General features: G+C 39.3%; 1 protein-coding gene across 1 annotated transcript in view; it reads right to left on the bottom strand.

The window, feature by feature from the left end:
- LOC127454517 (low-density lipoprotein receptor class A domain-containing protein 4-like) overlaps window positions 1–25,055 on the bottom strand; it is an 80,456-nt gene that overhangs the window by 43,970 nt on the left and 11,431 nt on the right. The window contains exons 2-3 of the mRNA XM_051721809.1: window positions 12,170–12,701; window positions 8,440–8,580 (exon numbers count right to left, since the gene is read on the bottom strand). Of these exons, the coding sequence (XP_051577769.1) occupies window positions 8,440–8,580; window positions 12,170–12,209 (181 nt within the window). The 5' untranslated portion in view covers window positions 12,210–12,701. The remainder of the gene's footprint in view (window positions 1–8,439; window positions 8,581–12,169; window positions 12,702–25,055) is intronic.

Raw genomic sequence — 25,055 nt, 5'->3', positions numbered from 1 at the left:
TCACTCCATGTGAGAAATAGAGTTAAAATAACAGCTTTAGCATTACTGCCGATCACAGCTGAGAGTAGTCGACGACAAACGGAGAAATCAAACATGCTTAGGGAACCTACCTGACACCAATGTTTCAGAGTTGGGAGAAGATGTAAACTTGTAACATGGTGGAGGAGAGAACATTTTCTGTGTCAGTGTCAAAATAAGAGTTTACAAGAAATATACAAGAACGAAACTGGCATCCTCCATGTTTTTCTCTCCGACAACAAAACACTTGAACGTGAGTGAAATACTCGTAAGATAATTCCAACAGCACGCAATGAAGAATCACTTCACGATTGGAACAGATTACTATCACACTACAGCTGAGGAATAGAGTTAAACTAACAGCTTCAGCATTACTGTTCATCACTGAAACGGATTCAGGTAATCACACCCTCAGTCGCTCTCTCTCTATCTCCCTCTCTCTCTCATATACACACGTCCTCCAATAACTTGTTAGAAAGAGCCCAAACTGTTCTTAATAGTTCTAAAGTGTGATTTTCGAATAAGTAATGGAGGCTTGGGCGCATCTTTCGAATGAGCAATGACAGATCCTGTGGCGTAAGAAAGTAGTTCCACACACAAGAGTGTTTTATTTTGGACAGTCCTTAGTTTTTCCCTAGTTATTTATTATTTACTTGTTAGTTGAACTGTTGAATAAAATAAATATTACACTCGCTGTAATATTGTGCTGTATTGTCCAATTATCAGCATGACTGTGATTACCTGGGGCACGAGGCCGGCCAAATCACAGCCGTGCTGATAGATGGACGATATTGCTTTAATATACTTTAATTTAGAATACATATTACTCTGTTTGTTTTTCTTTCCTGTTGTTTCTCCTTTTTGTCCCCCCCATTTTTTCCTCTCTCTCCCCCTTTCACAGGATTGGACAAACTTTGATTACTCCCCACCTGTGATTGGCTTGGCCTAAGAGACCAGGAGTATAAAAAAGTCTGCTGCACCTGTAAGGCGAGCTCTGCTCATTTTTGCGAGTTCCTATTTTACCTTGCTAATTTGAAACCTGTTGTGCTGAGTGTTTGCTGTGTGCCTTTTGCATGTTTGCCTGCTTGTTTGCTTTTCTTGTTTGCCTGCCATTGCTACTGTTGTTGTCATAATGGTTGTTGGGTATTTCTCAGTTATATAAGCCAAATTTCTTTCAAATTTTTTACGTTTTGTAAATATTGTAAAATATTTAAGGGGTGGGTGCCTTTTTCGGAAGGAAAAGTTAAGAGTCATTAAAGACCCCATGGAATTAAAATGAAAGTTTGTGGCTTTTAGCCCATGTATATTGGCTTTGAAGCTCTCTATACGCTGTGGCGGAATGATCCGCCCCTCCGTCTCGTCATCATCGCCCCGCCTCTTAGGGCCGCCCTTCAGCCAGGCTCACGGCGGGAGCTGGGCAGGAGAGCAAGAAGAGGTGCATAATTAATAAGCCTCGTTCTGACAGCAGTGGATAAAGCACACCTGATGTGAATAATTCTTCAACACCACTGTCTTTAAAACGCAGAGCGCACCTCTTCTCGGGGAGCTGGCTTCAAATCTCCATGTGTGCACATACTGCCATCCTCGCACGCCAAGGACCAGAGCTGGGAGGGTTCGGACGAGTTGAACCGCCACCGGACCCGCTCCTCGGACCCCCGGATGGATTAACTGAGTCGCCGGGGGAGAACAGCACACGACGCGGCCGACAGGCTAGCCACCAAGGATGCTGCTGCCCCTCGTGCTGTGGACCCTGGAGGGGAGCGTATGCGGCCGACGGACCCAGCTAATGCCTGGGCCATTCCATAGACACTACCCTGCCCTTCATGGAGCCCAGTCTCACCATGAGGATGCCAGATTCCCCCTTTGTTATGAACACTATTTCCTCTGGACAATTTATTTTCCCCTTTTATGGACATTTTACTTTTATTATTATTTCCAATAAATGCCTCTCCAAGGCTTGATGCCACACCCACTGTGTCTGTCTCTTACTCACCCCGAAACAACACATTTATAATTTACAGTCTTTAGCCCAATTTGGACAGCAATTATTTTACATGGGGATGTGAGGTATTTCCAGCAGTTACAGGGGGTAGTCAGTGATTTTATTGCTGTCCGAATCCGAAATGTCTGTGTTTTTCTCCCACCTCCCGCGAGAAAAATCCAGGTCAAATTACTTACTGTTTTTTTGACAAACACCAAAGTTGTGTGGTCATTTAATTACTGTCCCAATCCACACTTTTGAACTTTTGAAATGGTCCATTATTATGGTAGCAATGTAATAAAATTGTAATATGTTTTAAAATTGAAACATTTACTAAATACATTTATACATAGGGCTTGCATGACTACTCGTTTATACGGGTCGAACAGTCTCAGAAAAGGTGCGGGGTTATCTTTTTTAAAAAGGTTTAATTTCCACCTCCACTTTTTAAACACAGACAGATAATTACAAATTATGTAATTTTGATAGATAAAACATAAAAAAAACATTTTTACCATAGCTCCTCAAATTTCATTTGAACTATCTTTACTATCCTTGATATGTGCGGCTTCTATATCTCCTTGCGTGCACTTAAGAGAGAGCCCGCAATTGGTGCAACTGAGGTGATGTGGGTGACGAAACATGCGTACCCCCATTGACATATTTATTTGCCTGCGTTGATAAACAGTCTTGTCCCTACAGTTTCTTGATTCGTTTAATTGCTCTTCGCAAGAATTTTGGCTTGCTCCGTATGTGAAAATGTACACTGTAAATGTCCGCACTGCTTTGCAGTGTGGTTCCCTCATGCTTTTTTTTTTTTTTCCTTCCTCCCCAATTTGGAATGCCCAATTCCCTATGCGCTTTAAGTCCTTGTGGTGGCATAGTGACTCGCCTCAATCAGGGTGGCGGAGGACGAATCTCAGTTGCCTCCACGTCTGAGACCGTCAATCCGCGCATCTTATCACGTGGCTTGTTGAGCGCCATCCACGCACAACTCGCCACGTGCCCCACTGAGAGCAAACCACATTATGGTGACCACGAGGAGTGTGACTTTACCCTCCCTAGCAACCGGGCCACCAGACCTGGCTGGAGTCACTCAGCACACCCTGGATTCGAACTTGCGAACTCCAGGGGTGGTAGTCAGCGTCTTTACTCGCTGAGCTACCCAGGCCTGGTTCCCTCATGATTTAAAAATAAAATTTTCACTTTAGCGTAATTCCAAACATATTTAAACGTAAATACAGAGGACACAGTTTGTGGATTGATGCATTTTCCATATAACAAGCGCGACTGCAATCATGTGATTGACAAAAAGTCTTGCTCGTCTCCCGTGATTTAATTGTCATCCAAACGCATGAGTTTTATCACAGAGGAGCCATGAAAATGTACTTTTACAGACGTCACCCTGAGAAACAATTGCCGTCTGAAATAGGGCTTTTCTCTTCTGGAAAAAAACGGACCACAAATATTGATGACTCATTCTGCACTACACAAATTTTAAAATCATGGTTCATGGCATTGGTGTAACAAAAGCATATTGACTATTTTAAAAAGGTGGACAAACCTTCCGAAATGTCCCACCCAAACTTCCTGTTTAAATAGGAAATACGTTAATACGTTTAACTGTTGAGGGTTTGGTTTAGTACAGACCCAGTGAGCACAGTGTGTATGATCAATACGGTGAATAACTTTTGCCTATTATAAGGTCCAGTTAAGCAGAGTGAAGTCTAATTTTTCTTTTGTGTTTTGTTACATAATTCAGTTGAGGAGAGAAGCAAGGACGTCACCCCATCTGAATATCTGCCACCTCTGTTGTTTTAATACCGCAGTCATACTTGTCATTGTGCAAACATTTTTTTAAGAGCACAAGCACACACAATTAAGCACATTAAAAAAATTCTAAATGGAAAATTGAACACAGATAAAATGCAACACATGAAAGAAAATCCTCAGAATTGATTCTCTTGTTCTGTAGCAAATCACAGTTCAGCACAGTCATGAGAGTTTGTCCAATTTGCCAAACGAACTGAATACACAAATAAGTCACAAAATGTAAATCAACAATCAAATTGTAATCCAAATTCAAACTGATTCACTAGTGAATTATTCAGACCAAATTGTGCACCAGTTCAACCATAACAATGAAAATAATGATTCACTTACAAATCAGACATTGCAATGGCTTGCTAGCAAGTTTTTCTACACATAAGAGCAATAATTAGCTGATGAAACATTTTGGAGCAGAGCATAACTAGAAAAATTTATATTCACAACAGAAATTGCACTTTGCATTTTTTACTTTTCCATGACTTTTAAAAGAATAAATTAATTTCCATGACCTTTCAAGGCCTTGAAGACACAAATGTAAAATTCCTCGATATTTCCAAGTTTTCCATGACCTTATGAAACCTGATAAGTTTAAAAAGTTTATGAAGTAGGATTTTAATTTAAACATTAATGGACAACAAATTTTACCCCTCTACACACCTGATACCAACACATGCAAACAACTGACCAAAAAGATCACTGCTGCACATCCTTCAATCTCAGTAAAGCTTTTCATCATATAACACCCTCTTCAATAAACACTCTCTCTCACTCCCTCCTTCTCTGCAGAGGCTGTCTGACAGTCCTGACCACAACCCTTCACTGTGCTGAGGCAGAGAGAGAGAGAAACATTTTGTGCAGGTTGTCTAGACTGTATTCATGATCAATCTGTCTGGCCCTGCTGTAGACCGAGATGGCAAACTCGATTAGACTCTAAACATTTCCTCAGATTCTGTCTTGCTCTCAGCATTTTTGCATCTTTACTAACATCTATCAGCATCATTCCTCTCTTGATCTCTCTCTCTCCCTCTAGCAGTAAATGGCGACAGTCTGCTGTGGAAATGAGCATTACTGCTTTAAAGTAATAGTTCACCCAAAAATGCAAATTCTGTAATCATGTACTGACCCCTGCGTCTTTCAAAACCCATATGACCTTCTTCTGTGATACCTTTTGTGGTACTTGTCAAAAGTTTTTTGCTTGTCCAGCCAAATGTTGATTATACAAATGTTGTTTTCTCTGAATCTGAGCAAAATTGAGCCAAACACATCTGTCTCAGGAGCAATCATAGTCTTTGCATTGGGACCCAGATTTTACTTTGGACATCAAGTGGTGACCCAGCATAGTAAAAAACGTAACCTGCATTTAATGTAGCCTGGGTCACATTTTCTTTTATCTTGCATATTTTGTTCATGGCTTTCAAGTCTCAGAGGTCCAGACCTTTAAGCCCTTTATGAACTTGCCCTTATATTTACAGTGCAATGTCATATAAGCAAAGACCATGTATAGCTCCTCATTACTGTGGTAAGGTCATTGTAGCCAGTCTTTCTAAAATAATCTCATTAATATAGTATTTGTTATGAAAAAATAAAAGCCTAAACATAGTTGTAATAAAAATGAGGTCTAATAGATTTTACCTAATAGATTTAATATGAAACTATCCTTTTGTCTAAATATAACAGTTACTGTTACTACTGTAAAATCGTGATAAATTTTAGTAAGGGTCATGATGTGTAATGTGTACAAACCTTTATTTTACCGCATGGCACCATAGCGCTTTAAACTAGAAAATTAGCACTAGAATTCAAATAGGTCCCATCAGTTTTGTGGTCTGCCCCACAATATCGAGGGAAGCTGGATGACGCACATGCCCACCAGAGATACAATAGAGTAGAGCAGAGCAGTTAAATGGTGCGAGCATTTCAGTAATGCTTCGCATCACACTTGTACGAAAACCAGGCTTCAATCACACCGCAAAAATGTTGCGTTGCAGATGAAAAGGCTATTTAGCATGTATAAAGCAGCAAATGCAAGATTACAATAAAATTTGCCCTTTGGCAAAACTCTTCAATGGAGGGAGAACCCTGGCATTGGTCCTTCCCCACTGTCCGTGCCCCAATCTGAACAGATCAGTGCAACAACCCACCAGTTAAGAAACACTGGTCTAAGAGACTCGATTTTGTTCTCAGTGTAGTTACTGCATTTTGCCTTTGCAGGGCAGTACAGTAGAATGTCCACCCTGCTCTTTTCCATACAATAAAAGCAAAAAGTGACCACAGCTGTTAAGCAAGATTTTAAGGATAAGATTTATATTAAATAATGACACAAAGCTATCATTTGACTTCAGAAGGCCTGGGATTTAGTGCATGAGTGGTGTGAAATACTTTTATGATATACGCTGCCTGGCCAAAACAAGTTGCTGTTTGGATTTAAATAAGCAGATACTTGATACAGATACATATAAGAGCCTATGACTGGATCATTATTGCAGTGATTAATATGTTTCCACTGGCAACAATTCTTTTAACCCTAACTGATGAAGTGTTTAGCTTCTCGATTCTTAAACAACCATGTCGGAAGATGCATCCCATGGTCGTGGAAAAGACGTTACTGTGTTTCAGAAGGGCATCAAGCAAAGAATACAACTAAGGAGATTGCTGAAATCACTGGAATTGGGTTAAGAACTGTCCAACGCATTATTAAAACCTGGAAGGATAGTGGTGAACCGTCAGCTTCGTGGAAGAAATGTGGTCGGAAAAAAAATCTTGAACGAATGTGATCGGAGATCACTAAAACTCTTGAAGTCACATCGTAAAAAAACAACAGTAAAACTCACGGCTATGTTTAATAGTGAAAGTAAGAGCATTTCCACATGTACAATGCGATGAGAACTTACAGGATTGAGACTAAACAGCTGTGTGGCCACAAGAAAGCCACTTGTTAAGCCCCGTTCACACCGCCAGCGACATCGCACGAGACAGCGACACCATCCCATTCATTTTCAAAGAGAGCACAATGACTTCCGGCGACATGAGCTGTTGCGACCGAGATCGCCGTGGGAAGTGACAAGACAAGTTGAGAAAATGTCAACTTTATGCAAATGACGAGCGACATTAGTGAGTGACTACCAATGAGATTGAAGACAGTGTAGCTCATGTCATCCGTCTCCAGGCAGGGTGAGTGTGAGATACTGGAGTCGACTCGAGTGCAGGCAAAATGGAGAAGTTAAAAGTTTCACTGTTCTATAGCATTTGTCTGTAACCAAATGATAAAATGATGCATGGAAAACTGTGTTGGCAATCTGAGTGAGTTTGATTCATATATTGATATAACGGTCATGTGGTCTGATGTGTCCAGATTTACCCTATTCCAAAGTGATAGGCGCATCAGGGTAAGAAGGAAAGCGTATGAAGAGATGCATCCATCATGCATAGTGCCCACTGTACAAGCATTTGGAGGCAGTGTTATGATCTGGGGTTGCTTCAATTGGTCAGGTCTAGGCTCAGCAACGTTATTTGGCAATAAAATGAAGTCAGCTGACTACCTGAATGTACTGAATGACCAGGTTATCCCATCAATGGATTTTTTTCTTCCCTGACGGCACAGGCATATTCTAGGATGACGATACCAAGATTCATCGGGCACAAATTGTGAAAGAGTGGTTCAGGGAGCATGAGGAATCATTTTCACCCAAGAATCGGTCACCGCAGAGTCCTGACCTTAAACCAATTGATAGTCTTTGGGATGTGCTGGAGAAGATTTACGGAGTGGTTCGACTCTCCTGTCATCAATACAAGATCTCGGCCAAAAATGAATGCCACTCTGGATGGAAATAAATGTTGTGACATTGCATAAGGTTGTTGAAACAATGCTACGACGAATGCATGCCGTAATCAAAGCTAAAAAGGTCCAATAAAATATTAGAGTATGCAAAAAATTTTTGGGCCAGGCAGTGTATTTAAAGTGCTTTTTGTCCTTTTTGAAGCTTGTAAGCTCCTGTCCCACCCACTTTCATTGTATGGAAGAGAGCATCATGAACATTCTTCAAACAAATCTCCTTTTTGTTCCACAGAAGTCAGTCAAACTTTTAAAAAGGTTTGGAATGACATGAGGGTAAGTAAATGATGACAATTTTTGTTTTGTGGGGGCGACTAATCCTATACCTTGTAACTGAAGAAACCCTTAGAGCAGAGGGAACAAGGGAGAGTATGACATGGCAAGAACGGATGACAGATTTGAGCACAGGGAGGACAGAGAGAGACAGACAGAGCTGCAAGCTTTTTCTTTTTTCTTTTTTTTTGTCTGCTCTGGTTTCCTCAAACTTGAAGACACAAAAGAGCTCTGGTAGATCAAAGCTGACTGGCTGCCATACACATACACACACACACACCTTCTCAACATTTCAGTGTGCAGAGACACCACATAACACTCGTCTCACACTCACACCTGCACGTTGTTTTTACACTTTAACGCCTGAGGAATTCAGGTGAGAACTGACCAATGAGACGCAAGGAAACATCCTGCTAACCTCATCAGAACTAGAACAGACAAATCAGAGTCTGAAACAGGGACACTGAAAGGACGACAGAACAAACAGGATAAAACATGGACTTACAGCTGAAGATCGCAGATGCAGGATGCTGGGTGGAGATGGGGCAGTGCTCCTCATCACTGTTGTCTCCACAGTGGTTTAGCTGATCACAGACCTGTGAGCCCAGGTTCAGGCATCTGCCATTAGTGCACAAGAATCTGCACTCTAGGGACAAAAAACATAAACACGAGAAACCATAGTGACTCATACAGAAACGTTTTCAGACAAGTCAATCAATAACAATCAGAGCCCTTCTCTGTTTTCACACCTGCTGGATCAGGGCTTGTCAAATTTCCAACCTTGGTTTGTTCTAACCCTTATGAAAGGAAACACTGATCCCTAGAAAGAACCGATCCAAAACACATCGCAGAGCTTACCGGTAAAAGACCTAAGGCCTGAAACTAACTCTACACAAGTATGTGAATACAATCGCATTGTATTTTTAGCTACAGCAGATCAAAGCAAACTGAAGCTCACATTCAGCAAAATATATCCTATTGTGTTTAACAGAAGAAAGAAAGTCATTATGGGTTCTTAATATCATGAGGGTGAGAAAATGATGACAAAATATTCATCCACTGAATCCACTTCTGTCAGCCAAGAACAGAAAGCTGAGGCTGCAGTGAGCACAGGTTTACAAAACTGGACAGTTGAAGACTGGAAAAACGTAGCCTGGTCTGATGAATCTTGATTTCTGCTGAGGCACACAGATGGTAGGGTCAGAATTTGGCGCCAATAGCATGAATCCATGGACACAACCTGCCTTGTGTCAACAGTCCAGGATGGTGGTGGTGGTGTAATGGTGTGTGGAAAGTTTTCTTAGCACACTTTGGGCCAGTTAATACCAATCAATCATAGCTGGAATGCCACAGCCTATATTATTATTGCTGACCATATGCATCCCTTCATGGCCACAATTTACTCATCTTCTAATAGCTAATTCCAGCATGGTAATCACTGTTCTTCAGGGGTTTTCCCAGTCACCATATCTGAATCCAACAGAACACCTTTGAGCTGAAAAATGTTCAGAAACTGCGTGATGAAATCATGTGAACATGGACCAGAATCTCAAAGGAATGTTTCCAACATCTTGTGGAATCCATGCCACGAAGAATTGAGGCTGTTTTGAGAGCAAAGGGAGGCTCTACCCAGTATTATTATAGTGCTCCTAATTAGGTGCTCTATGAGTGTATATATACCAAGAAATTAGTTTCTTGTGCTTAAATGGTGCTTGTTTAACAAAACCAAAGTAGATTATTTTCACGGTTATTACATCATATATTCAGGTCATGGGTCAATATCTATGTCCCCGGATTAAGTATGTCCGGAATCTATTCATACATGCATACCTAAAAGAATGTACTGTTTTACCGGCCGAGAAGTACATCCTTCATAATCCCTCCCTCAAATACAGTATATACTCTGACAGTATGCAATTTCGGACGCAGGGCATATTTGGTAGAACTTCACCATGACACAAGAAAACAGGCTTCAGAGTAACTTCAAAGTAATGTTGTTTCAAGGCACCATTACTATATAATCGTACTTGTGTATGATGGGACTTCCTGTGTCTGAAGAAGCTCAACTGCAGGGATAGCTTCACCCTGCCCAAAAATTCCACAGATTTGTGCATCTCAAGCGGCGATGATCCTCTATATGTAGGTCACTGGCTCTTATAAATGATCTTAAAATAAGTCTTCTTGCAAGCATGCTTTTAGGGAAACTTAACACTGACCTGATAACAGTGGATATTCAGCTCAATGGAAGAATATAGATTATAAAGGATTAACCGCTGTCTGATCTCCTTTATACACAGAGGAGACCAGACACTGACAGCACTCCAAATAACTTCTCTGTGAAAGGAGGTGGTGCTAGACATCACCAAGCCACAATGAAAATAACATTCACCTACACTTGAAGGGCAAACTGAGCAGCCCAGAAAGCTTCCTGAATCTTCTCCTCTCTTAACGAATCTTCTCTAGATTCAATTTGAGAAGATACCATTTGAAAAGATACGATTCAAGATGATACAATTTGATTTGTGAAGATCTGATCGAGAAGATTCGATGAGAGAAGATTTATTTTGAAAAGAGGAGATATGATTCGAGAAGAGAAGATCCAAACAGACATGATTTGATTAAACAAGATTTGATTTGAGAAGATGCAATTCAAGAAGATACTCTTCGATTTAAGATTTGATTGAGAAGATTAAACAGGAGAAGATCTGATTCGTTGAGAGATTTCATTTGACATGAAAAGATTCTATTAGAGAGGTTTAATTTGACAAGGTAAGATATGATTCGAGAAGATTCGAGAATAAAAGATTTGAGAAGAAAAGATCTGAAAAGACAAAATTTTATTTAATTCAACAAGATTAGATTAGAGAAGATGCGATTCAATTAAATATGATTCAATTTAAGAAGATAAGTTTGAGACGATTAAACAGCAAAAAAATTTATTTGACAAGAATATTTGAGAGATTATTTAATCTGACAAGTAACAATTCAATTCGGGAGAAGATTGAATTTGACAAGGGAAGATATGATTTGAGAATAAAATATTAGAGACGTGAAAAGACAAAATTTTATTTGATTCAACAAGATTAGATACGATGAGAGAAGATTCAAGAAGATATGATTAGATTAGAAAATATTTGATCGAGAAAAGACTAAACAGGAGAAGATTTCATTTGACAAGATTTAAAAGGAGAGATTTAATTTGACATGGTAAGATATGATTCAAGATGGTTCAAGGAGATCTGAGAAGACAAGATTTTATATGATTCAATAATATTAGATATGATAAGAGACGATTCAAGAAGATACGATTCTATTTGACAAGAGAGGATTTGATCCGAGGGATTTCATTTGACAAGGGAAGATATGATTTGAGAAGAGAAGATCAGTGAAGACAAGATCTGATTCAACAAGATTAGATTCGATTAAGAGAAAATTCAACAGACAACAGAAAATTCGATTCAACGAGAAATTTGATTTGACAAGAGAATATTCAATTAGATGAGAGAAGATTTAATTTGAACATTCAAGAAGAGAAGTTCTGAGAATTCAAGTTGATATTTTTTTTTATTAAACAAGATCAGTTTCGATAAGGGGAGATTCAAGAAGATTCGATTCTATATAAGAAAAGTCAATAAGTGAACATTTGTTTTGACGAGAGATTTGATTTAATTCGAGACAATTTGAGAATAGAAGATTCCAAGGAGATGATTTGATTTGATTAAAAAAGATTCAATGAGAGATTAAATTTGATTCGATTCAATTCGAGTCTAGTTTAGACTACATAATAAAAGAGAGAAGGGAAGTGAAGAGATTGCATGACAAAAATAAAGGAAAACATTTATTTTTGAGTTCATGTTCTGCTCTCTGTCTGCAGTGAACTAGACTGTCAAATTGAAGTTTAGTACACATTAGTACAATCTCTACCCCCCTCCACCCGTCTCGTACTTTATCTCTCTGCTTTTTTTCTGCATTCCATTCCAGGCAGGGCAGAGAAATGCAGCCTGTAGGAGGAACAGAGCAGAGGAGGATGGGAAGGGAGGGGGTAGGAGTGAGAGGAGAGGAGCTTTGAATATCAGCACAAAAAAACCATCATGAGTTTGAAAAGCACAACATGACTCTACTTAAGAACATATTTTGTACGGCTGGGATGAATCATTAAACCTAAATTCATGCCAAAGCCTAAAGCTAATCCCTTAATTCCCAGACTAAGGTTCTAAACCTGATCTGCTGCTCACCTGTGAAAGCATTGGTGGCCGGTAGGTCAGCCTCCTGCATACTGCTCCTGCCGCTCTGCCCGTGTATGTGCCCACGTTATTGGCTCTAATTGCCTGAGGGCTCCTGGGGGCCGAACAGCCACCGTGCTACCATTCTCACCTCATGAGTCCATGGCTCCGGCCACTGCCCTTTCCCTCCTCAAAGGGCAAATAAACTCCGGAGAAAGGCAGAAGGGGGCTAAAAAGTCTTCAGTGACAGTATGGCTCTTTTTAACAGGAATCAGAGTGGGGTTGCCAGGGCAACCAGCACACCAATTACCCTCCCAGCCAGAGCCAGCCAGCCATAGCTCTGTGTGTGTGTGTGTGTGTGTGTGTGTGTGAGAGAGAGAGAGAGAAATATCCAGACAGATACTTGATTGAGAGCAGGTGTTTGATAGTTGATTTAGGTAGGGAACGTGTAGTTGCTGCTGCTTGTCCTGGGTGGATAAACTCTTCTCAGTGTAACAGCATGCTAATCAGCCTGCCCCACCTCATCCTTCAGCTTGCAATCTCACTGTGAGACAGACAGAGAGAGAGAGTGTGTGAGAGAGAGACAAAAATAGAGAGAGGTAGAGAGAAAATCAGTCAACTGGCTAAAATACAAACAACCCCCCCCCCCCCCCAAAAAAAAATCACTGGCAAAAAGGTAAACTCCCCCCTTACAAACATTTACCATGATTACCATAGTTTCTGGTATAGTTTTGAACAGTTATTTTTACTACAGTAAAATTATAATAATGAGGAACTGGAATCTTTGTTTTAGAATCTTTTCGTTTCATTTAGTCATCATATTAATTCGTCAAATACCAATATAACAGTTTTATTGTTCAATAATTGTAGTAACTACCCTTATACATTTATTGCATTACTATAAGAATGTACCATGGAAAAACTATGGCAATACTAAGTTTATAGTATACAAAAAATATTTCCAACTCAAGCAAGCCTTTGAGTTATTTCTGTGCATTTTGGAAATGTTATTTGCATCCTAGTGTTTTCATACAGAATTTCTTTTAATGTGATATATCCCAAAACTAGGGATGCACCAATGTATCGGCTGCCAATATTTATCAGCCAATTATTGACCAAATTAAAACCATCGGCATATCGGTTCTAAGCATGAAAACGCAAATATAAATCACAGATGGTTAATTTATAATTAATTAGTAACAAACTTTTTGAAAACTCTGTTAATTTAAATGCACAATCTAGAAATAATAATAGCCACAATATGTAGAAGGGTTGGCACTCCTAAGAACATGTAATATATTATTTTTTGGGGGGATTTTTCCTCTTTTTCACCCAATTCGGAATGCCCAATTCGCTTTAAAGTCCTCGTGGTTGCGTAGTGATTCGCCTCAATCCGGGTGGCAGAGGACAAATCCCAGCTGCCTCCGCATCTGGGACCGCCAACCCGTGCATCTTATCACGTAGCTTGTTGAGCGCGTGTGGAGGCTTCACGCCATCCACTGCGGCCTCACCACGCGCCCCACCGAGAACGAACCACATTACAGCGACCAGGACCATACAGCGACCAGGATCCGACCATAAACGGATGTGCCAGTTGTGAAAACGGCACTTACTTTTGGAGGGAAACCATCCAAAATGCTTTGACACCAGCAGACTTTGACTTCTGACAAATTGGTATGATATCCATTAATGCTGCATGACTGATTCAATTAAGTTTGAAATCGCAATATGGCCTTGCGTGATTATAAACCTTAAAAGGCTGTGTTTTCACACTCCGTGATTCAGTCAGTGTGTGAGCAAGCAGCACCCTCTAGCAGTCTGGATGGCATTAACCACTGACAATTATACAACTTCAATACAGAATTTAAAAGGAGGTTTTGTTCCTTTGGTTTAAACTAGTGCTCGACCGATATATCGGTTGGACGATATTATCCTTTCACCGATATATCGGTATCGGCGTATATGTTTACTGATATGCGCAGATAAGAAAACTTTTTTTCAGAACATATAATGAAGAAAACAATGCTTTAGAATTGGTGTCATAACATAGTTTGTCCAGCAGAGCGCGCTCCGACTCCATTGTTTACAGAGCTGACTCCCTAGCTCCCTGCAACCTAGTTTGTGAAATACATACTGGAAAGTTAATAAACAACGACCCCATCATTTTCCCTTTTCAATATAACTAATATAACGTTAACCCTGTCCCTGACAACCATGTAACTCATGTTTATCATATCTGTTTGCTGTGTTAGCCAGCTATAGTTTGTCAGTGCAGTAAGTAATGTAACAGATTGAAAGGTAAACATCAGAGCATCTTTTTGCAGCTCAGCAGACAACGGTGCAGTGGTGGATTGTGTCTGTTGAGTGTTGATTTCACGCTACGTTGTTACCTGAGATGCAATGCTGGTTCATCTTTTACTCTCCGTGAAAACAAGTTTATAGCTAACTAGCTAACCACGTAGCTTCTTTCATTGCTTTTCAGTTGAGTGGAAGCTAATGTGTAAACATGTATACACCAAAATGTTTTTTTCAAGATTCACTGTTTGGTACCCCCTTCAACCAAACAATTCCAGTCATTGCATTTACAAAATTTAATATTTAAAAGTCTGGTTTTCCACCGTTGAAAGTTTCCCCTGAACATGTGTAGCAGAATAAATTTTAACACTGCTGCCACTGTTTATCTCTTGTCTCGGCAGGTGTAAATGCTTCTTGTTTTACAACCTGCCCCTAATTGACTGACAGTATTAAAATAGTCAGCATTTGACTGATACTAAACAGCACTACTGATGTTTATTTAACTATTTATTTTATTTGTATTTATTCTTTATTTTAATGGTCAGCATTTGACTGATACTAAACATACTGTACTGATGTTTATTTAGCTATTTATTTTATTTTTATTTATTCTTTATTTTAATGGTCAGCATTTGACTGATACTAAACATACAGTACTGATGTTTATTTAGCTATTTATTTTATTTGAATTTATTCTTTATTTTAATGGTCAGCAATTGACTGATACTAAACATACAGTACTGATGTTTATTTAGCTATTTATTGTATTTTTATTTATTTATTCTTTATTTAAATGGTAAGCAATTGACTGATACTGAACATACAGTACTGATGTTTTTTTAAGCTATTGTATTTTTATACTCATGATCAATAAAAAATATTTATGGTTGAACATTGACAAATCTTCTGGATCTCTTTAGAATTATGCTTTAAAAACGTACAAAGTAAACAGTAATCTGATGACAAAATAAGGTAAGTGGCAAAATATCAGCATTGGTGTCGGCCTATGTTTTTGTTAAAATGGGTATCGGCAAAAAAAAATTCATATCAGCGCACTCCTACCCAAAATACACATAAAAATACATGGATGGAAACCCAGCTACTAATGGCATGATGCATTATGTCGCCACAGTCATTTTTCATAAGGGCATGAAAACTATGGTTATATGGTATATTTGTCCAAGTACTGATCTTTATTTAGAGGACTATCAGTCTACTGCAGGCCTGACAGAAAGACAGATAGCACAAATGCAACATGGGTGTTTTGATATAAACAAAAATTAGCAGCAGTGGGAGGTCAACACATCAATATTTTAAGCTCATTCTGTAGTTCTTTAGCAGCAACAAAACAAAGTTTCTGTGAAGAGATGCACATTAATATCTACAATCCCCAGTAGGAGCGTCAGCAGTTAATGACCGTTACATACCACGCTACCATACTTTACTGGACACAGAGTTATCACAGAAAATATTTCTTAATATCGTTGACTGAACTTCTTAGAAAAACCACTCCAATTTGGCTTGGAAAAGACTAGAGCAACAGAAAAGGAAGAACATGTCCTCAGTCAACCTTTAAAGCTCTCTGACATCCCAGCGGACGTCACACTGAGCCAAGACTGCAGACTACACATGGGCTGTGTTACTTAGAAACACGGCAGACCCTCACCTCATCTGACTCCTGCCACAAGCCTCGCAGTGAGCGCACAGTCCCATCACGCAATAAATTACATTCCACACATGTGAAACAAGAGAACGTCGTCCAGATCAAACAAAGACTGAGATGCACACAGTCAAGCGAGGTCGTTTCAGGACACCACTACTACGGCAGACACAGATAAAACAGACAAACATCTGCCAGATGTTTAGATTTACTTTTCTTCATTGTTATCTCTTTGTTTCCCAGTGTGTCCCTTCCTACATGGTTCTGCTCTCATTCTCAGGAATGAAAAAGGCTCTGATTTGGGGAAAACCAACAATGTATCTACATTTTCCTGTAGAGTCGAAGGAATGCATCATCTGAAAGAATGTGGACTGAATGTAGGCTCTTGACTCGATAAAAGACTTCCAGTTATAATCTGAATAGACACTACTTTTTATAATAAACTTAATTGTTCCAGATTAAGGATATGCAACTAGTTAAGGACGCCCTGAATAATTAGACAGGTTTTTTGGCAGGATATGTTTTGTTTACAAAGCTGGAAAGAGCTCAACAGAATGGAACAAAGGGGTCTCAAGGTGTATTTTTAAAACTTTTATAACTTGACATCTTATAAACGCAAAACTCATGGTGCAAAACGCTCAAAAAAAACTGTGTGAGTCACAACATAATGGCCAAAAGTCCATCTGAATGTGTAACGTTGTAGCAGCAGTGCTTTAAAGAGCTTCTTTAATAAGAAAATGTCTCTAGAATTTAGAAAGTGTGGTGAGCATTTCCTTTTAAGAAGGCATTCTTTACATTTCTGGGATTCAAGCTCAGAAGAATGTTGGACCATGGTAGCTGGACTATACTTTTACAAATATAATTTCCCTCTGACACAGTGTTTTGTTTTTCCTTCTTGGATGTGTGACATCTATATTCAATGTTTATACCAGATTCTTTTTGATGCCAAAAAACAGATGTTGCAAGTTTTAGGTTTTAGGCAACAAAATTACAGAAAACCATCTTCACTGGTTTGGATTACACCTGATAGAAGTCATTAGTAAGAACCACAGGTTAATGACGTCAGAAATTACATCTGACACATCAAAACATACTGTGGGATAAATGTAACTGCCAAGATGAGCCAAAGTGCTATGTTGATTATGCATTGAGCAGAGTGTAATTCATTGGGTCATGACTTAGAACTGGCTCATACTCAGAACTGTCTCCAAATCTGTCAGAACACTGGCACTCTGTTCCATTCTGGTCCTGGAACATCTTCATTTTTTGCATATGTGAGAATGTTTTTACACACTCAAGTATTATCAGCTAATTTAGACATTAAAAGGTTGTGAAGTTATTGTGTGCATTTGTTGACATCAAGTTTCTTATTTGCTAGTATGGCTGACAGCGTTACGACCTACAGTGCTCTGACACACTGTGCATTTTTGCTTGCGTAGATGTTGCACAAAACATTGCAGTGCATCTTAAAGCTGAAATATATTTTTTCAATGTTAAAAACTTTCTCCTTTCCCAGCTAAATGTACCAGACCAACAGAGACCGACATTGGCTCAAATAATGATGTGGTTTTGGGGCGTGACTAGTCTCAGCTTCATACGGCACGCCCACGGACCGCCCACAGTTATGTCTGTGAAATTCTCTGTAATGAAGTTTTCTGTGCTGTACTTAGATTCTCTACACATTTTCTGCTATTTTTCTGTGTGTTTTCTGTGGAATCACTGGTGGGATTGCCATGCCATTATATAAATTATTTCTTTCCCCATGTCAGTCTTTATATTGGTTTCACATATCTCAGATAACCTTACACTTAAACCGCAAGTAATGGCAAAACTGACTGTGATTGATCGCTTTACATGTCAGTTAGATGATTTTTCCTGTCTAAGTGGCCGGTTCTTGGCCAATCTAAGCTGCTATATTGTCCAGACCTTTGCTGTTTTAGTCAAAGGTCTGGCTATGTGAGATTATCTTTTGGTTCAACCAATGGAAGGTGGGGCTTTTTTTATTATTTTTGCAGTTCCGTTTGGTGATGCTAATATTTAAAGATATTTTGGATTGTTGTGAACCAAAAACAAATTTGCAGCAAATCACTTTCAGGCCCTGCTCTCTTCTAGAGTCCTAGAATAGGATCCAAAGATTACCTATGGCCATGTAGGTTACGTACACAATACAAAGTTTTGGTAGTGACAACCGCATTTAAATATGGGAGTGAATCCCCTTAATTTTCATTCTATGTGTAAACGAAATGCAATTCCGCAACTGACGACTAACTGCAGCCTGTGCCAGCCAGATATCACTTCAGTCTACTACGATGGACTTCACAGAGGATGAACTGCTGCCAGCACCAACCATCAGACATGGGATACTTCACTGGACACTGCCTGAAACTTGGACTTAGAATGGACTCCACAGGAAATTAATCTGCCACAAGCTTAGAGTCGAACTTCAGTGCACCTGACTGACCTCTGCCTACATCACCTTGGTCAAAGGATGGACTACACTGTTAAAATGGAATACGTAGATAATAAATTAATTGCAGCCTTCATCAGCCAAATAACAATAGGCAATGCATCTGTTTGCACTTCAGCAATTAATTAAGAATGCACATTTCTAAGACTTTAGTCATTAATCTTACAGAAAATACAATATCTTTTTGTTTAAACATTGGCCTCTAACACTTACTTAGTTTACTCGTTTTAAATCTTGACTTGTACTACACATAAATAAATAATATTGGAATTATATTCATGCTGTTTAACCAGAGGGGAACTGGCCCCCACAGTTAGCCTGGTTTCCCCCAAGGTTATTTTTCTCCTTTAACCAACATCTTATGGTGTTCTGTGTTCCTTGGCACAGTCGCCTTAAGCTTGCTTACTGGGGGTCTAAATATAAATATAAATATTTTTATTTTCTATTATTTATTTTAAGGCACAATTTACAATAATCTTTTTTTTTTTTAAACCGTACTATTATGACTCAAAGACATTACTATATCACAGGTTTTTCTGTTGAAGCATAATTTTCAGTATAGCTGCTTTGAAATGATGTGTGTTGTGAAAAGCACTATACAAATAAAAATGACTTGACCTGTTTTGCGCCCACTATTTTCTTGTCTCCCCCAATCTGCATGCCCAGTTCCCAATGCGCTCTAAGTCCTCATGGTGGCGTAGTGACTCGCCTCAATCCAGGTGGCAGAGGACGAATCTCAGTTGCCTCCGTGTCTTAGACTGTCAATCTGTGCATCTTATCACGTGGCTTGTTGAGCATGTTACCATGGAGACCTAGCGTATGTGGAGGCTTCGCGCTATTCTCCGTGGCATCCATGCACAACTCACCACGCGCCCCACTGAGAGCGAGCACCACATTATAGCGACCACGAGGAGGTTAACCCAACATGACTCTACCCACCCTAGCAACCGGGCCAATTGGTTGCTTAGGAAGCCTGACTGGAGTCACTCAGCACGCCCTAGATTCAAACTTGCGACTCCAGGTGTAGTAGTCAGTGTCTTTACTCGCTGAGCTACCCAGGCCCCTGCGCCCGCTATTTTTGATCAAAGAGATTTTCCACCACATGCTGTATGTATTATCATCTGACAAAGTTTAGATACCATGTTTTTTTCTCACACGTGTCATGGCTGCTGTTAAACAGTGTGTGCGCTCTTGCTTAACTGTATTGTACATGTTTACCCCGATACCACCAGGCTGATGAGAGAAACTACAGTGGAGGGACTGGAATTTTTGAATGAATGAGTTCATTCGGTTGTAGAATACGGTTTTTACTCCCTTATTTTATCAAACTGTGTGTGTACAGAACAGGACTAAGCACTAAAAGGTGAAATGACAACCTAATGTTGCTGTACATGGCCATACACACTGCAAGTAAATTTGGTTGTCAGTTCACCACAGTTCAATAAAATAAGGGAGTGAAAACTGCATTCTACAGTCAATTTAACTCCCAAAAAATTCAGGTAGTGACAACCAAATTTTCAGAAATTCCACAGTGTATGAAACCGAACTGAACAACTAGTTGTTAATGAAGTGATTAACGATGTGTGTGAGATGTGTCCGTCTTCTACTGGTGCGAATCACACTTACAGAGGTATGTGTCTTCATTCATTCATATATTCCACTCCCTCCACGTAGTTTTTCTCATCAGCCTGACGATCTTGGGGTAAACACGTACAATATAGTTCAGCAAGAGTGTGTGCGCTGTTTAACAGCAGCCGTGACGCACGTGAACAGAGCACGGCGATTCTTTTGATGGCAACTAACTAAACAATTTCAGATGATAATACATCTCTGGTGGATAATCTCTTTGCTCAAAAAAAGTGGGCACAAAATGGGTTAAGCTGGTGGCATTCATGTTTCTTGTTCACAGATGCGTTACTATTGTTTATCACTTGTCTGTTATCGCAGTTGAGGGAGTCAGACCCATGTTCTGTACACACATGGAATGAAAATTTAGGGGATTCACTCCTGCATTTACAGTTGAAGCCAGAAGTTTACATACACTTTAGCCAAATACATTTAAACTCAGTTTTTCACAATTACTGACATTTAATTGTAGAAAACATCCCCTGTCTTAGGTTAGTTAGGATCACAACTTTATTTTAAGAATGTGAAATGTCAGAATAATAGTAGAGAGAATTATTTATTTCAGCTTTTATTTCTTTCATCATATTCCCAGTGGGTCAGAAGTTTACATACGCATTGTTAGTATTTGGTAGCATTGCTTTAAGTTGTTTAACTTGGGTCAAACGTTTTGGGTAGCCTTCTCACATTAAGTTGCTGAAATTTTGTCCCATTCCTCCAGACAGAACTTACAAATCGTGCTGTGTGCAAATGTCTCTTGTGTGGAATTACTTAAAATTGGGTGACAATGACAGCAGATTTGAAATTTGTGAGCTTTGCACTGCTAGAATTTCACAAGGTGGAATAACCCTTAAAACATTAATACAACTCTCATTACTTACCTTAAAGTTAACACAGCAAGGAATATGATTAATTTGTTAAAGCTAAAGCCGAGGCTGAATTCTGAATTCTCATTAAGAGTTAAAGAACATTAAACAAAAATGTGAATGTGAGCCTAACAGGAGGCTATTCAGAATTCAGTTAATGCGAGTTAATAATGTTGATGTTATCTAATTATGTGCTTTTTATTTCAATGTTTTGTTTATAACTAAGACCAGTTGCTCTGAAACATGGAACACATGTAGAGGCAGAAAATAAAGTTATTATTTAAATTTCTTTGGAAGTTGTGTAATTAATTATCAGTGATTTGAAACAAAGTAGCATAAAAAAGCTGAACCACCAAAGTATTGACAGATGTTGTTTTGGATATTGGTATCGGCACACACATTTTATATCGTTGCATCCCTAGTGAAAATGTAGACAGGCAGTCAAGAAGCCAACCAGACAGAATTACATTAGAACACACAAAAGAGAGAATACTCCTCCACCTGTGGAAGTGTCTCTTAAAGCATTCCGCTTGATTAGACTGAACAGCAGTCACGCCGAAATCAACTAAAATGACTGCAATAAACCTACTAAAACATTGTCTGTCTCGGTCTGTCTGCTGGATGTGTAATGTGATATCAGCAGGGGGTCTACCCCTTTTTCTCTCTTTCTGTGCCTGGTTAAGTCATGATGAAGCTCTAAGGGACAACTATACTGATTCATCCAGCCAGACTCACAAATTATGGCAGCCTACGAGAGATTTTGCTAACTGCCGTGTCTCTGGGCTAAGTGTTAGGGTTAACTACACCTGATGGTGTCAGTGTATATTATAAAGTAGAGATATCCTCAGGTCACTGATGTACAGGAGTGTATCTGCTCCCATTTTAATCCTCCATTAATTCAATTAATTCAACACCAGGCAGTGTGCTTTTAAAATCAAAATGGATTCCACTACCTCTACTTTTCTAATAGCTAAAACGAATCATAAGATACCAGGAAACATATGACACCTGAGGTTCTAATGACACAAACCACATTTCTATGGCCCAAATTTGTGCACTGGGGCCATTGAAATGTACATATATGAAATTTCAGTAATGAAACAACATGAGGGTGAGTAAATGATCAGAATTATAAATTTTTGGGTAAACTATTTTAGAAATCTGACCAGTTTTAAAGGCATCATGCAAAATGATTATGAACTCACAAAGAGTGCCAAAACAATCAACGTCCTCTTCGATTCATTTTGTCAACCAATTCTGGCAGTTCCATCTAGTCCAGATGGCCCAGCCAAAAAAGGCAAATACTGTATGAAACTCATCCAACTTAAAGTGAAAGGATTCTTCGTCTCACATGCCTTCAAGGCCGCCTCACTCATGTCTGCCGGTAATCAGACAATTTAGCACTTTTCCTGCACAGGTCCTAAGATGACCTGACAACCAGGATCTGCAGGTTAGCAAATGTCAACTTAGCTGTCTGGGAAAGTCTGTTTTTTGGTGTGTGCGTCTGTTTAGGTGTGTGTATGTGACAATCCTGGAGTTCTGTGACACCCAACTGAGACTTGTGGTTGACAGAAGACCAAGCAAAGCACCACAGAGAGAACTAGAGAGAGACAAACAGACAGAAGGACAGACAAACAAACAGACAATCAGAACAAATTGAGGGTAAGTCAAGGAGGAAAGCCACATTGTATGTAGGAAGTATTTAGCAATTCTGGTTTAAATTTTGATTCTATTAATGATTATTTTAGTAATTTGGAAGAAGAAATACTTTGAAATCAGACTTCTTATTGCATTTATTGCCCTCAGAAGTCTGCTGCCAAATAATGTTGGTAAATTCAATATTTTTTTATAAAATACCACTTATATATTTATTCATTACATATTTATTAAGCTAATAAGTTAATATTTTTAACAACTACATGTTGCCATACAAACAGACAGTCAATAACTTTTTTCACAAGCCGGTAGCTCAGTGGTAAAGACGCTGGCTATCACCCCTGGAGTTCGCTAGTTCGAATCCCAGGGCATGCTGAGTGTCTCCATCCAGGTCTCCTAAGCAACCAAATTGGCCCGGTTTCTAGGGAGGGTAGAGTCACATGGGGTAACCTCCTCGTGGTCGCTATAATGTGGTTAGTTCTCGGTGGGGCGCGTGGTGAGTTGAGCATGGTTGCCGCGTTGGATGGCGTGAAGCCTCCACACGCGCTATGTCTCCGTGGCAACGTGCTCAACAAGCCACGTGATAAGATGCGCGGGTTGACGGTCTCAGACGCGGAGGCAACTGGGATTCGTCCTCCGCCACCCGAACTGAGGCGAATCACTACGCGACCACAAGGACTTAAAAGCACATTGGGAATTGGGCATTCCAAATTGGGAGAAAAAAAAGAAAAAAAAAAGTGTTTCAGTTCAATATCTCAGTCAGATTCAAGTGTTTTTTTGAGTCACAAAATAACCGACTAAGGCATTTTGATAGGAAATCAGACCACACTTAAAAGTTTATGTGCTAGGGTGAGGTGGATTTTCTGAAGTTTTGCATAATTCAAAATGCGCATTAAGGTGCCGGAAACGATATATTCGCTTAAACGATGAAGTGTTATGACCATTTGTAAAGTGCGATGGCAATGCACTCATCGGTTGCTACAGATGCACTATAGCTTGATGTGACTGGTCCAACGAAAGACCCGACCAGGGCACACAATTCTTCAAACATAGCCCTGGTTAGTTGGAAGTTTGTCACGAGGCCACAAACTACAATTCAGTGAAGCATTGCCAATGACATAATTGAATAAAAAACAAAACAATAGAAATGTGAATTTTGTGTTGCTGATTATAAATATAGAAACAATATATTTTAAGTTTACTGCAAAATATTCTGATATACACAAATATATTTGTAGTTTGAGGGTGTAGAGTGACCGAATCGACTGCTTCATTCACAGTGCATCATGGAAGTGGGTGGTTGCTGCTGGACTTGTTTAAGGGGCATTGTTGACCACAGTTCTGATTGGTGTATCTCTCTCTGATGGACCATGGGTAGTGTAGTTGTTTACTAGGAATTCTGCTATAAAACACAATTTTAAAACAATTATTTGAAATAACATGAACTGATGGCTTTAACTTGAAGGCATATAACAACCTTAGAGCTCATGGTATATACGTTATGGTTGAAAATCAATTTGTCTATGGAAAAATGAATGGGATTTTAACTTCTGGCACCAGACTGTTGCATTTTATTGCACTTTTTCTGCAACGTCTCCAGGCAGCATTAAATAACAATGTTCAATTGCTCTTTTACAGTGAATACAACTCTCCCCGAAGCAAGAAGGTCGTTTAGCTGTTCCATGACACAAGGCAGGCTCCCTCAAGATAATGTGCATAACACAGTTGACGGAAACGCGCAATGTTTAGCATTTTCTTTAGTCACATTACATTTAGATGGAAACACCCTGATCGCGCTATACTGTATATTTCACACAATACATTCAGTAATTAACAGTGCAGGAACCACTGTCACTGTATTTTAGTGCAGTGTTCCATTTAAAAAGACAGAAGAATGCTAGTTTTTGATTCGTTAATGGATCTGAAAGGTGGTAAATCTGGCATTTTTCTTCTTTTTTTTAATTTTTTTAAAAAAAATTTTTAATGGAACTTATTCTGAATAAGAACTGCTTTTCAGTGCTGAACCCTAACTTTATGCCACCCACTGGCCTCAATACCATACTATTCTATATTAGTTTAGAATACTATCTATTAGTTTAGAATAGATACCACAGAATACATTTATGACAGCGTGTCTGTCTTCACAGTGTCAGGTTGGGTGTTGTTTTGACAGCCTCTCCACTCCGCCAATACTGCAGTATCTGCCCTCCCTCTGCAGCTCTCTATTTCTCCAACACTCTCTTACAACATTGTCATCATCATTATAAAATTTAAGATCTTGGTTGCCCCTAGCAGTAATTTGAGTGACAGCGCCTAATCCCACCTTTTATG

This window comes from Myxocyprinus asiaticus, chromosome 16 (genome assembly GCF_019703515.2).
Source record: "Myxocyprinus asiaticus isolate MX2 ecotype Aquarium Trade chromosome 16, UBuf_Myxa_2, whole genome shotgun sequence".
NCBI classification, from domain to species: Eukaryota; Metazoa; Chordata; class Actinopteri; order Cypriniformes; family Catostomidae; genus Myxocyprinus; species Myxocyprinus asiaticus.
The sequence above is the reverse complement of the archived record's forward strand: the minus strand, read 5'-3'. Positions and strand labels throughout refer to the sequence as shown.